The 14,082-nt window shown below is 32.8% G+C and overlaps 1 protein-coding gene across 1 annotated transcript; it reads left to right on the top strand.

Annotated features, from left to right (window-relative positions):
* The first annotated feature begins 5,108 nt into the window (after positions 1–5,108).
* LOC127802790 (uncharacterized) lies at positions 5,109–11,907 on the top strand. Its single transcript, XM_052338814.1, has 5 exons — positions 5,109–5,524; positions 8,601–8,678; positions 10,121–10,220; positions 10,880–11,022; positions 11,512–11,907. The coding sequence occupies exons 1-5, from the start codon at positions 5,207–5,209 to the stop codon at positions 11,719–11,721; spliced, it is 849 nt and encodes a 282-aa protein (XP_052194774.1). The 5' UTR covers positions 5,109–5,206; the 3' UTR covers positions 11,722–11,907.
* Positions 11,908–14,082: the final 2,175 nt, after the last annotated feature.

The raw sequence follows: 14,082 nt of genomic DNA, 5'->3' as shown, positions 1-14,082 counted from the left end.
TCCTATTTTTTCAAATTTCCCAATACAATATCACAGGTTAAAAATTAAACTAGAATTTTTGTGGAGGTGAAACGTACAATCGATAGCAATAAGCGAGGCGACAAGAGTCAAGACAACGGCAAGAAAGGGAAGGGTGTGCAACAGAGGCAAGAAACGGCATAAATGGATGATGTAGAAGCGGTCGGTGGTGAGAGGCAAGATGGCAACGATCAGCCGTTGTTGGAGAATAAGGGTAACAGGTGGGTCATGGGTGTACAAAGAAAAATAAGAGAGAAGGGATAGTGGAAGAGGTTTTTTTGGAGGGTTTGTTGGAGTTTGAAATAAGGTTTTTGGAGGAAGATATTAGTTATAAAAATATATTATTTTTTAACTATTAATTATTAGTGAATGACAAGTAGACCATTTCAATCTTAATTTTTACTTGTAAATATAAGACTTTAGTTCTCATTAAGATATACACTTTATGAGGCATTATTATATTCATCTATTTTATTCTTTCTATTTCACAACACATTATCAACACAATCTTAAATTTATTTTCTTTAACATTGTCTTTCTATTGATCTCTTTCTCCCCTATCATGAGTCTTATTTTAAATTATTCCATAATTGTGTATGGTGAAAGGTAGTAATTGGATTTATTCTTTCTTGTGTAAAAGACTTTTTATTCTTTTTGTGATTAATCTTTATTTTTAACAAATAAGCAGCAAATACACCATCCTTTATGTATTTTGAAAAATGTGAAATTTGGAGTAATAGTGCACGGATGGATGTTTCGAATTCGAAAATTAATTAGATTAAATTATTTAAGTTTGATACGTGCGCATACTCGTATTTCGTATGAATATTTTTTTCTTCTCGTATATTTTTTAAGAATATTGTTTAATTTATGATGTTAATATATGTGTGATATATTTGATATGACATTATTATTAAGCAATCAATTAGCCATTCGTCTTTAATTGTGTTTCTTAAAAAAATATAATTTCACGATATTATTAATAATCCATAAAATTCTTATACTATTGTGATTCATGAGAAATTACAATTTCATCTTGTTTCAAATATTCTAGAAAACTATCTTGGTGTTGTTTCAATTTTTTTTTTTTAGTGTTGATTGTTCCTAAATAACATAATTTATTATATTGAATATGTTGTTGCTCACAAAGTAGCACAACTTATTGTAATATTCAAGAAAAATATTACATATTTCTGAAGAACAAACTTTTATCGAATTTAATATTATATGACATTATAATTTCAATATTATTGAAGAATATTAAACTATTGCTCCTGAAGTAGTAGTACAAATATGTCATTATTTTCAAATTATATTTTATGATGCTATTGAAATAGCACATATCCCAAAAAATATGTTTTCAATTAAATTGCAAATGTCACTATAGAGATTGAAACAATCCAGACCTATGTGGTATAATCACTTAGCGAATATCTGTTGAAAACATGTTACAAAAATGACGATGTCTACCATTTTGTTTTCATAAAGAAAACAACTATTGGATTTGCAATTGTAGCAGTTTATATTTATAATTTAAATATAATTGAAACTCATTAAGAGCTCAACAAAACTGTAAATTATTTGAAAAATGAATTTGAGATGAAAGATTCGAAGAAAATCAAATTATGTATTTATTTGTAAATTGAACATTTCCCTTAAATATTATTTGTTCATCAATCCTCATAAACAGAAAAATATTTAAAAGGCTTTTATATGAATAAAACACATCCATTGGCATCACATGTGGTCATTCGATCATTCGATGTGAACAAATATCCATTTCACCCACTTAAAGACAGGGAATATCTTATTGGTTACGAAGTACCATATTTTAGTGCAATTTGAGTATTGACTTATCTAACAAATTGTACTCAACCATATATAGTTTTTTTTTAAAAATCTCATTACAAAATGTAGCTCTGCACCCATTAAATAACATTTGAATGGTATTAAGCACATTATTTGATATTTGAAATGTACCAATGATATGAGATTATTTTGTTTAGAAAAATTTAGATATTATTTAGTGGGATATGCAAATATGTTGGTTATATTTTTTATCCACAAAAAACTAAATCACAAACAATATATATGTTTATGTATGGAGGAACAACCATATCTTAAAGATCCATGAAGCAAGCATCGATTGCAACATCTTCAAATCATTATGAAATTATTGCAATCTATTAAGCAAATCAATAATGTGTATGGACGAGGAACACGATCCATCATATCCAAGTGTCCTGCAAATTAACTTCAACAAAAAACAATCAACAATATTGTATGAAGATAACGCAACTTGTATTGCAAAGTTCAAATGAGGCTATATTAAATGGGACATGACAAAGCATATTTCTCAAAAGTTATTTTATATACACGAGCTTAAAAATAATGGCGACATCTATGTTCAATAGATTTGCTCAAGTGACAATGTGGCTGATTTATTCACAAAGACATTGCCAACATCTACATTCAATAAATTGGTACATGGAATTGGAATGCGTCGACTTAAAGATCTTCATTGATCGACATTGAGGGGAGCAGTTGTACTATTTTTCATTATTTCAGGTTTTGTCCCACTGGGTTTTCCTAGTAAGATTTTAATGAAGCAACACATCGACACTTCAGGTTATTTTACAACTTATATGTATTCATTTTCTTAGTTTGGTAATTTTTTGTTTTTTTTTTTTCGCGTTTTTCCCAAACAAGATTTTGAATGAGACAGTTGCTGTATAGAATAGTCATTCAAGAGAAAGTGTTGTAAATTAATAATTATTAGTGAATGACTATTGTACCCTTGCATCTTTAATTTCTACTTATAAATATAGGGTTTTGGTTATCAATAAGATATATACTTTATGAGATATGATTATATTTATCTCTATTTCACAACATATACATATATTTTATGCCCAAATAAAAATATATATTTGACACATTATTTATATATAATATGTTAGATTTTTATTATTGAATTTATTTAGTTGAAATGTATTAAACATGAATTAATTATACCCCAAATAATTTTCGTATAGCGAATGTTTAACTAAATTTTCTATCACATTTAAAATATATTGAGATAAATAATACTTGTTTTTTTTATTATCTCGGATTGTTTTTAATACGTTTCATTAAACAGACTATCATTTTGGATTAAATGCATATAGACCCTCAATTGTTATGAATCCACTATTGCCCCCTCAAAGTTAGGGTTAATTATATATAGTGCTGGAAAAAACACATCCACCCTTATCAAAAATGATAATAGCCTCCTATAACTTCATTATCCTCATACCTCTTTTTGATAAGAAGTTTGATGTTATATTTTTTGAAGTACCAAAAATATTATTGTTCTCATTCTTTTTTTCTACTTCCTCATCTTGCCCAATTAAGAGATAAAATTACAATTAATTATTAATATTTGTAATATTAAAAGCTAATTAAAATTCAATTTAACAATTAATTTGTGAGGTAAATCATTCTCCACATCTCTTTGAATTTAATCAAAACAATAAAAATACCATTGACTTATTTAGAATAATGTTGATATCAATTGACTCTTAATTTTTCTATCATTATTTAGATTATTCTTGATCTCAATTGACTCTTAATTTATATGCCAAAATTTGTTCATGTCGTCAAAAAACAATTGTTAACAATTTTAAAAAATGTTCACTTGGTGTTTTTGCTTCTCAATTTTCTATTATGCCCTTTTAACATATTTGACATCAAATTTTACTATTTTTTCTTAATTTTTTGTTGTCGTCATAGCGGTGATTAATGTTACGAATAACAAGTCTCGAAATAAAATTCAATCATGGAGAATTTGAAATATCTTTCATAATTGGAAGTATACACAAACGCACACACAGATTATAAACATAACTGAGAAATAAAAGAATAAGGCAGGGGATTTACCGTGGTTCACCTTAAATTAAGGCTACGTGCACGTTGAGTTCTAGTGAGAAGAGCTAATTGCATTATATGAGAAAAATATATTACACCGTCTAGAACAATTCACTATACATCATTAGTTTACTAACATAAATATTCCAATAATCACAAATATATATTAGAGACTAATACCTATCAAACCAAAAAACAAGGAAGATGAAATATATACAGAGTATTTACAAAACAAAAATGAATGAACCCCTCAAAAAACCCTTGGCCAACATGAGACTCGCATATCTCTTTCATTTTTCTCGCACACCGTTTCAAATCTTGATACAAGTGATAAATAATTGTCATGGACAACTAGGATAAAAGTTCATAAAGGTAGGATAATTGACCAAGATTTGATTGTGCAACACGATTAATATTTTAATGGAAAGGCAACTAAGCACCTTATAGAGAAAGAGGATGGTTGTTGCATGACCAACCTACAAGCACCACATGGCAGCTTGCGGTTGTCAAACGTGGCCAACTAATTCCCTAATCCAAATGATATCGTTTGATGCTTTACCAAAATAACAATTAATTATAAATTTTAAATATATTTTTTCTCTCTATCTTTATATATATACCATGTATTATATTAGTGGATTACTAGTGACACTTATAATAAAATAGAAAAAGAGATAATTGAGTTTGCACTTTTGTAGTTTATACATGATTGTTGAAATCATATTATGGTAATGACAATAATAATAATAATAAATAAAATAATTTATTTGTATCCCGTCTCATATCATGTCTCTTTATATCACCATATTAATTATTATATTTTCTTCCTATTTTAGAGTAAGATAATGACTAACAACCATCACCAAGTATTACAAATGAACTGTTAAAACTCTAAAATTGACATAATGTGCAATTGAGCTCTTTTATTTTGTATGGTATATTTTTAATCGAAGGGAGATAGAAAGAGAAAGAGGGGATGGGTAAAATAATTTCTTACCATTTTCCAAAACAACGTATTATTCTTATCTATTTACATAACCTCTGAGATAGCACGTGTTACACACCCTTTAGAATTGTTGGTAAACACTACAGACAAAGTTTGATGTGGGCACACTGCCGACGCTAGGCTTGCCCCACTGCAAACGGGGGAAGTACTCAAAATATCTTTGGTTCAACTCAACAGCTACCTGCCCCCAAAAAGCCAAAACTCAATTGGGAATTTCTCAATGCATCTCAAGCTCCCTTTCCTGAACACAACAGGAAAATTCACCCCCAAGAGAGAATGGCTCTGTTAGCTTCAGTTTCAGCCACTCCCCTCGCCTTCTCAGCCTCATACAGAACTCACCCTCCAAGACCAACACACAGGCGCTTGTTTCCTCCATCACTGGCTTCTCTGAGCTCCTCATCGTCGCCTGTTTCCCCTGATCCGCCACGTTCCAAACCCGAAACTACTGAGACCTCGCCCTCGCCCTCCTCTTCAAAGCCTCTGGTCGAATCCTATAAAGTGCCGGACAAGGGCCTCAACTATGCCCTTGCCAGCCCCAATGGGAAGAGCCCTGTTGTTCGGTTTGCTCAGTCCGCCGAGTCCTCCGTTGAAAAGGTAAGTTCGTTCGGCTTCCCTATAACATGTTACATTAGGTGTTGCATTCACCTCTACATGTTTGTTCAGCTGTGGGATACGACGATACGTCTCTAAGCCGTTTTGATTATCCGGTTCAAGTTTGGAGCTGTACAGTATGGGCCGAAAATGAAAAAAACGAAGAGTAGGATGCGTCAACCAATAACTTAATGTCTATTCGCAGCATATACACTAGCCTTGATTGTGCCAAGAGTGGACAAAGATTTGGGAAATGTTCAAGTTATCTTAAGGCTTGTACACTCCTGACTTTTTCTGATGTTTTGGGATTGATCGATGCAGTTTAAGAGTTGCAGATTAGATGCTTGATATAATTGCTGAGACAATTTAATTGTTATATTACTGTGGGAAAATTGAAAAATAAAAGTTGAGAAGTACGTAGTAGTCCTTACTCGGGCCCTTAATGGATCAGGACAGCATGACACCAGAATCACAATTTCGAGATTGTGCGCTAGAACATGCATTGATCTATGTAAAGATATGATAAATAAGTTCACGATAAACACAACAACAGGATGAAATAATCTTGCATGATAATAAAATTTATCTGAAAATATTTTCTGAAGAGATATCTTTCACCGTTTGAAGCTCTTTTTACATGTCCCTGCCTGTTTGCTATTGAATTTCTTCACAGAATATGAATGTCTTAGGCTTCAATGAATTATTAAATTTTAAATGGAAAAATGCACCTTTGATTGAATGTCAACCATTTGAAGCACATTTTAGAACATTGAAGCTGAGTTTGCCTTAATTTTTTCCCCATTTTTATCATAGCTAATGGGTATGTCTATGCCACATCTTATCCAATCCCCATGGTCACATGTCCATGCTTTGCGACCAGAAAGGTTGTGTATTTGAGTTGCAGAAACAGACTCGGCAAAAAAAAAGATAAAGGGAAGACTGAGTACAAAGACCATCTCTCAACCCTCCCAAAGCGGGAAGCCGTGCACTGGCAGCACCCTTTTTAGGCTATATCAAAGCACACCTAAGCTAACAACTATAATAGTAATACATACATGATACAACAACATATTAGGTGTTAAAGGTTGTCTCGAGTATATAGTATAAGAAGAAGATGATGGCAGTAGCAGTGAATGATGGCAGTTTGCTAGAGTTCATTTTGAAGATTTTAGATAGAAGTTGTAACCCAAACTGTAATTAGTTATAGTTTGGGGGTTAAACTGTAAATATCTAATAATATTCATTGGGATATCCACCCACTATTATAAATAGAGGGCAAGGGGTAGCAAATGGAGAGAGAGTTCTCATTTTTCTGTTTGTAACGAGTGCTGATTGTTTATGAGAGAAAGGCTAGGGCTGTTAGCTTTGTAATCTTGGGGGAAAACAATTGGAGCACTCGGGAATAGAAGGGAGAGAAGGGCCGCTACTATACTGATCGATTTATGGAAATAAAGACTGCTCTCGAGAGGATCTTAGAGGCTTGATGTAGTGCCATTCACATGGCATGAACTAGGATAATCTTGATGTTCTTGTGGATGTGTGGTTTGTGTTTCTTGTTTGGTTTAATTCTGTTTTCTGTTTTATTTTCTGTTGATTCTATTAAATTTGTTCCTTAGATCAAATCCGTGAGTGTGTGAGAGCATGTGTGGTAGAATTTCTGTCCAAGAAATTAGTTCCAGCAACCCTAGATATAACATTAGGCCTTAATTCCTCTGTACGGACTACATGAATTCTAGTTAACCAATTATTTCTAGGCCAAACCCATATTTCCCCCCTTAAGCCTTACATGAAAAGCCTATCACCCCCCTGAACTTCAAATTTGACCTATTGAATACTTAATCTTTATAATTTATGCGTATTGACCATCTGATTATCCAGTTAGCATTGAGCGTGTAATAGACGTGTCATTAAGCTCATGAAAACAAAGCATCAAAGCGCCATGCCTAGCAACCGCCGGATTAGAAACTCGCTAATGGATAGGTTGTGGGTCACCGGTTGGAGCAAAGAGGACGGGGAATGGTGGTTTGGTCATGGGTCGTTGATTGGAGCAAAGAGGAAGGGGAAGGGTGGGTCGGTCGCGACTCACAAGTCATCGGTCAGAGCAAAGAGGACGGGGAATGGTGGGTCGGTCGTGACTCGCAAGTCATCGATCAGAGCAAAGAGGACGGGGAAGGGTGGGTCGGTCGCTAGTTGCTAATTAGAGCAAAGAAGAAGGGGCATGGTGGGTCAGTCGCAGGTCACTGGGAAGGGTGGGTCAGTCGTGATTTGCGGGTCATTGGTCGAAGCAAAGAGGAAGGGTCAGGATTAGGTCGAGATGGCAACGGCCGACGAGAGACTCAATTCTTCCGTTCAGGTCGATAAGAGACAGGAGATAGGAGCAAAGATGACAGCCGAAGGCGAAAGAAGGATTAGTTCGGTTAGTTCTTCTTCTATTATTCCTTTCTTCTATTTTTCTTCTTTCTAGCTCACCTCGCGTGTAACTCACGTATTATTTTAAACCAAGTTAGGTAGTCAATATGTGTAAATTATAAAGGTTAAGTATTCAATAGGTTAGATTTGAAGTTCAAGGAGGTGATGCGTTTTTCATGTAAAGTTCAGGGGAGAAAATATGGGTTTGGCCATTAATTCTATCTATGTTCTTATCTTATGTAAGGCTCTCATAACTCATATCATACCTAACAATCTCCAATAATAGTAATACATAATCTAAAAAACTTCAAAACAGTCAAAGTGACCAAGCAAGCCAAACTTGCTTACTAAACACTCTCCATGTATTTAGTTTTCTCCATTACAAGTTATTCCAACATTGGCTTGACAGTTTCTAGTTGCCATCATCTTAACCATTAGTCTGAACTCAGCTTTATGTTCATATCTATATACCTGATACGGTTTTTTTCCTAATTATTTCATCAGACGGTTAAAATGTTATTCATTTTTTCACATGCATAAAATTTGTACTATCATGCACCGTCGTACATGTAAAGAACTGTTGCCCACTTTTTCTGTAAACTTGTGATGATTATGTCTCTAATCTGATAATCTGATTGATTGAAGACAATTTCTTTCACCTGATGAACAGGTAATATTTGACTTCCGCTTCCTGGCACTTTTTGCTGTTGGGGGCTCATTGGCTGGTTCTTTGCTATGCTTCCTAAATGTAATGTCTCCTTAGACCTGCATAACTTTGTCAGTTATATATCTTTGCTTTGTGTTTGAAGGCAAGAAATGTAATTGTTTCTTCGTTTTTCTTGATCCTTTGAATCCCTTGCAAATTTCTGCAGTTGAAATTTTAGAATATAGTGAATATGGCTAAGTCTCATGAAAGGGCATCTCTTATTGTCTATGATGCCTCACAGATGGTTCTTACATTTCACTCAGAAAAGCATGATCAAACCACAAAGATGAATGCAAGTGTTATATGTTCTGCTGCTAGTTGGATTGCTTTCACCATTGATTATCTGTTTGTTCAATTTCAATATATTTGCTTCATACAAACAAGAGGAGCACATAAAATTTGTTTATCAGAAGAGTTGGGGCAGTAGGGTTAGGTTAGTCATGACTGGTTTATATAGTTACTAACAGCAGTGAAGTCCAGAAACAGTTTAATACCATTCCTGCATATGGCCTTGGGATTGTTGCACTGCAAGAAGACTTCTAGCTATATCTCAGATATTGGAAAATATTTGACTTATCTTTCTAACAAAATAACAAATACACGGTCAGTTTTATGAAGCTGTAACACAGGAATTACAAATTGACTTATCCTTCTTTATCATTTGAAGCTATTATCTATTACTGACATGCTGTATATCTGAACCAAAATTACCACCTTGTCAAAGATATCTGACCTTCCTTCCTTACAAGTGGAAATTCAATCCTGTTTTATCTTCTTTTTTTTTTTCATTTGAAGTAGCCAGCCCATTTATATAAATAAATATAAATTTACTGCTGGTGCATTTCTTCCAACCTTTTTTGGAAAGCGCACAGTTTCTTCTCCACTAAAAATTACCAACCTTGGAATGCCTGGTATATTTATCTAAAGCACTATGCCCCTTGGTAGATCCCACATTAGCCCCAAGATTTTGGTCTTTAACTAGAAAACTAAATTTTTGAGCTTGAGTAAGGAAGCCTCCTTGCTTATTGACTTGAACCACTGACCTTTAGAGTAAGCCTAAAGCACAAAAAGAACTTAACTAACAGTACCTCATTATGTTATAAGTTGAAAAAGATGCTTTCTTTCATCATTTCATGTTCTGGAGTGTAAACAAATTGAGTACTAGTCCTGATTGCCTTTACCAGGTGGAAAACCCTTCATCAAGTTAAAACTCTTTCTATTAGCCCAAGTTCCCAAGACTTTATGCTTTTGGTTTTTGTACTCTGTTATATCTGTCAAGAAAAATTGCTTTATGCCTGCCTAGTTTCCCATGAGCTATCATATTCGGTTTTGTGCCACTGTATGAATTATAAGCTTCTTATTTGATATGATCCAATGAGGAATCAGATGGTTAATATTAATTTTTTTAATGAAATTTAGCAGTTTCTTTAGTTTGTATGCCTCTGGGTTAGATTTTGTGGAACTGACCAGTTTTATATTTGTAGGGTTGTGTTTATATTGTTGATGCATACAAAGTTTACTGGACAAACTGTGTCAAAGGGATACACACGGGGAAGATGGTACTACGATTAGTTGAAGCTATTGGTGAGATTCTGAGTTGCTGTTAAGAAATCTTCTACCTAGTTGATAGCCTATAGTCCTGTTTTTTTGTAAAGAACACATTCAACAAAGTACACTGAATTGGAGAATAGACTTACTTTACCTCTTATCAATTGCCTCTTTAACTTTTAGAAAGTGAATGGTCAACTTATACAGGATGGAATTTGACATCAAGCAACAGGGAGACCTTTCAGTGGAGATTTTTTAAGGGCTTTTTACCCATCTTCTTTTTCCCTATCCTGTGACAATGCCTTCTAATTTTTCTTTCAATTTCTACATTGTTGTTCTTAATTTCTATTCTTTCTTTTGGCTTAGTTGCATTCTGGTTGCTTCCTTGTTTTTACTGGTTTGTGTTTATGTTTTGGTGTTGCTGAAGAACTTTGAATAGACTATAAAAATTTATTAACATCAATTGACAGCCAATTATTGTATGCCTCTCTTGTATCTTTATCTCTTCAAATGGATGAATTATATTTCACAGATATAGACTAAGTGTTTTTGTTTACATTTTGTTCTGATTTCACTTGTAGCTACTCCTTTACTCATTCAGCCTTCAATGTAATTGTTAATAGCTTTGTTTCTATCTATTATTCTACGGTAGCTCTCAATTGCTGATGTAATATTAAATTTGGTCCCTAATGCAGACGTGTATCTTGCTGGGACTGTCATGTTGATATTTGGCATGGGTTTATACGGACTATTTATCAGTAATGTACCTCCTGATGAACCTCCCTCAGTTGATCGTGCTCTCAAGGGCTCTTCCTTATTTGGGATGTTTGCTCTGAAGGTAGTAAACTATTTTTAATCTGTTTATTTTCTTTTGCCTGAGATAATCAGATTCTCAGAGACCTTCTAATTTATAATCTATTTTAATGAGAAAACATAATGGAGCGGATTCTATATTTGATCTGAATTTCAGCGTAAATACTCCTGCATTTGCTTGTTGGTCTGTTCTGTTGTGGCAAACGGAATGAGAAACTTAGAAAAACAATTGAACTTAGAGTTTTATATGTTAGGACACACTTTTTTTTGAGTTCAATTAGTAGTTACTTGTACAGCGCACCTCTGAGAAAGTTTTGAGATGGTCATACGCCCTTTTTTCTGAGAAAGTTTTCTTATAGTTTGCTTCACATTTGTGAATGTTTTGATTGAGTAATAGGAGTGACTCTAGTGCACCTATTTAGACAAGCATTCAGCTTGGGCGACTAGGTTCTCTGTTTTCATATTGCTGGATCGCGAGACATCACTTCTCATCGATGCTTCTTGCTGGTTGCAGGAGAGGCCTCAATGGATGAAGATCTCCTCGCTCGATGAACTGAAGACTAAAGTTGGGCATGTTATTGTCATGATTCTCCTAGTGAAGATGTTTGAGAGGAGCAAGATGGTGGCCATATCTACTGGCATGGATCTGCTAAGCTATTCTGTGTGCATCTTCTTGTCTTCCGCCTCATTGTACATACTTCATAATCTGCACAAGGGTGAATAAATAGCCCCTCGCATCTAATTAATTTATGTTAACGTCTAAAAGTTATAAATGCTGCTTCAAAATATGTAATTCTTGATGTTAATGTCAGTAGCCATTGCCTTGTGGTTGCTCCAAGCACTTGAAATGTCCATCAACTTGTGTTAGAATTTTAATGTACAATTTTATCATATTATTTTTGTTTGTAAATTTGTATTATATTAAATTAACTTTTATAAATTAATTAACATTATAAATACTATGCTATTGATAATAATGATGGAAATAACTTTGTACATGCCACCATTATTTATTTGATTAGATTTCGCATTGCCATGATTAATTGGCAATGGCTAATTTGTCGCGTTGGACTAGGTATTGAGAATCAGTATTAAATCCATTTAATTTAAAAAATTAAATGAATATATACAAATTGATCAGAATTAATTAAAGATGACCGATTTTGTCAAATCACCCCCACATATATCTTTTTAATTTTTATCTAAATACTAAATAAGTCACGATTCGATAGTACATTTATGACGGGTCAAAAAATTGTGAAGGTGATGATAAGATAGGAAAAATCTAGAGAGACAAATAGATTACCGATCGGATTATAAGGATAAAAAGATGAATTTGCTCTCTCACGCCCTGCTCTCTTCTTTTCCTTTTCATGAATTGTCTCGCCCCTGCTCGCTCCTATCTCTTTTCATGGTTGCCGCCTTGCTGCCATTGCTGTCTCGCCTCGTCGATAGCCATGCATTGATTGTCGACTAGGTGAGGTGGCGATAACAGAGAGGCGAGGGCAGCGATGAGGCGACGACCATGGGAGATGAGAGAAAAGAGCATGGACGGGATAGTGGTCCGCTTTGTAAATTTGTAAAGTGGGCGGGGGCAAATTCGTCATTTTGTCCCTATTTGGTGAGACGTTTGGTAGGGGTATCTGGCCCTGTAGAACGACTCAGTAAGATATACTTGGTGGAGAAAGGGAAAATTATTATTTATTATTTTTTCATTTATTTTTAAATTTGTGTTTAAAATAATGTTCGGAAATCTTGATTGAAATATTAAATAAAAAAATCCGGGCCTGAGTCCAAACTAAAACGTAATTTTATTAAATATAATTATTAAAAATAAAAAATAAATATTAATATATAACTTCGCATTTATACTTATCATATATTATACCAAAGTATTCAATTAATCACGTATTTTAATTCGAGAGATCAATTGAATTTATGCTTTTAAAATGCGTCTGTACTTTTAAATTCAAGTTAAATAAACATTTTAAAAATTTCCAAATCTAATGCAAGTATTTAGCAATTCTGTATGCATGAAGCTGTTGAAACTCTAATTTGAGTTTTATTTTGAGAATTAAGCTTTGATTTAAGGTAAATTTAATTAAATTAAGAGAATATACATACATACATATCATTAAACTACATAAAAATAACATTACCATGACCTTAAATCTTATAATATGATAATTTATTTTATTCTTTTATTTTAAAGAGCCGATGCCCAAAATAAATGCGACAATTTGCATTTCAACCAAATTGTACGTATACAAATGAAATAGGCTAAACGTACCCATCAACTTTTACCTTTCTTTATTTTGATACATTTAAATTTACTTGATTCCAATTCATCAAATTTTATACTGTATGAGCATTTGACAAACATTCACGTATGATGTGCACTCGTTTGATAACAATCAGTAACATCTAACTATCTCTTGGCCATGGATCAATTTTTCTCAAATAATAGACTTCTCTATTCTCTCGTTGGCAACAATATTCGTTTTCTGATAATATAACGCACGTTAAACAAATCAATTTCTTTATATTTTTCAGCAATCTCATGCGGGGTATTTGTTAATCAAGATAAGAGAGAAAAAATGTTAGAGATGAGAAGCGTTCAAGATGTTTGATATTTCCAACGTGTTTGTTAAATTTATTTAACTATTTCTATAAAAACCTCATGTGACTTCTTATCTCCCATTTTCAAGATAAATTTATCTAACCTCTTTCCTAGGATAAATTTATCTGGCTCTTTTAAGATAAGCCTCAATTACTTATATGCCTCTTGTAGGATAGTTAATGCCATTTAATGTATTTTAAATATTTAAATTTATTAAAAAAACTTATTTATTTCAGTCTTATAATTAATATTATTTAATACATTTTTAAATTATTATATGTTTCGACAATTTTTAAAATTTAAACTACATTATTCATTTCATTGATTTTTAAAATTTAAAATTCTCTTTCTCTCTCTATATATATTTTATTAACTAATATAATTCGTTTCATCAATTTTTAAATTATCTTATTTAATTTTATATTTTATTATTTATTATGAATATATGTTTTGGCCATTTTTAAT

This window comes from Diospyros lotus, chromosome 5 (assembly GCF_014633365.1).
Source record: "Diospyros lotus cultivar Yz01 chromosome 5, ASM1463336v1, whole genome shotgun sequence".
Lineage (NCBI taxonomy): Eukaryota > Viridiplantae > Streptophyta > Magnoliopsida > Ericales > Ebenaceae > Diospyros > Diospyros lotus.
The sequence above is the reverse complement of the archived record's forward strand: the minus strand, read 5'-3'. Positions and strand labels throughout refer to the sequence as shown.

Coding starts and splice junctions, on each gene's coding strand:
- LOC127802790 (XM_052338814.1), top strand. CDS start 5,207: ATGGCTCTGTTAGCTTCAGTTTCAGCCACTCCCCTCGCCTTCTCAGCC. Junction 10,221..10,879: donor ACGATTAGTTGAAGCTATTG/GTGAGATTCTGA, acceptor TCCCTAATGCAG/ACGTGTATCTTGCTGGGACT. Junction 11,023..11,511: donor TTGGGATGTTTGCTCTGAAG/GTAGTAAACTAT, acceptor TGCTGGTTGCAG/GAGAGGCCTCAATGGATGAA.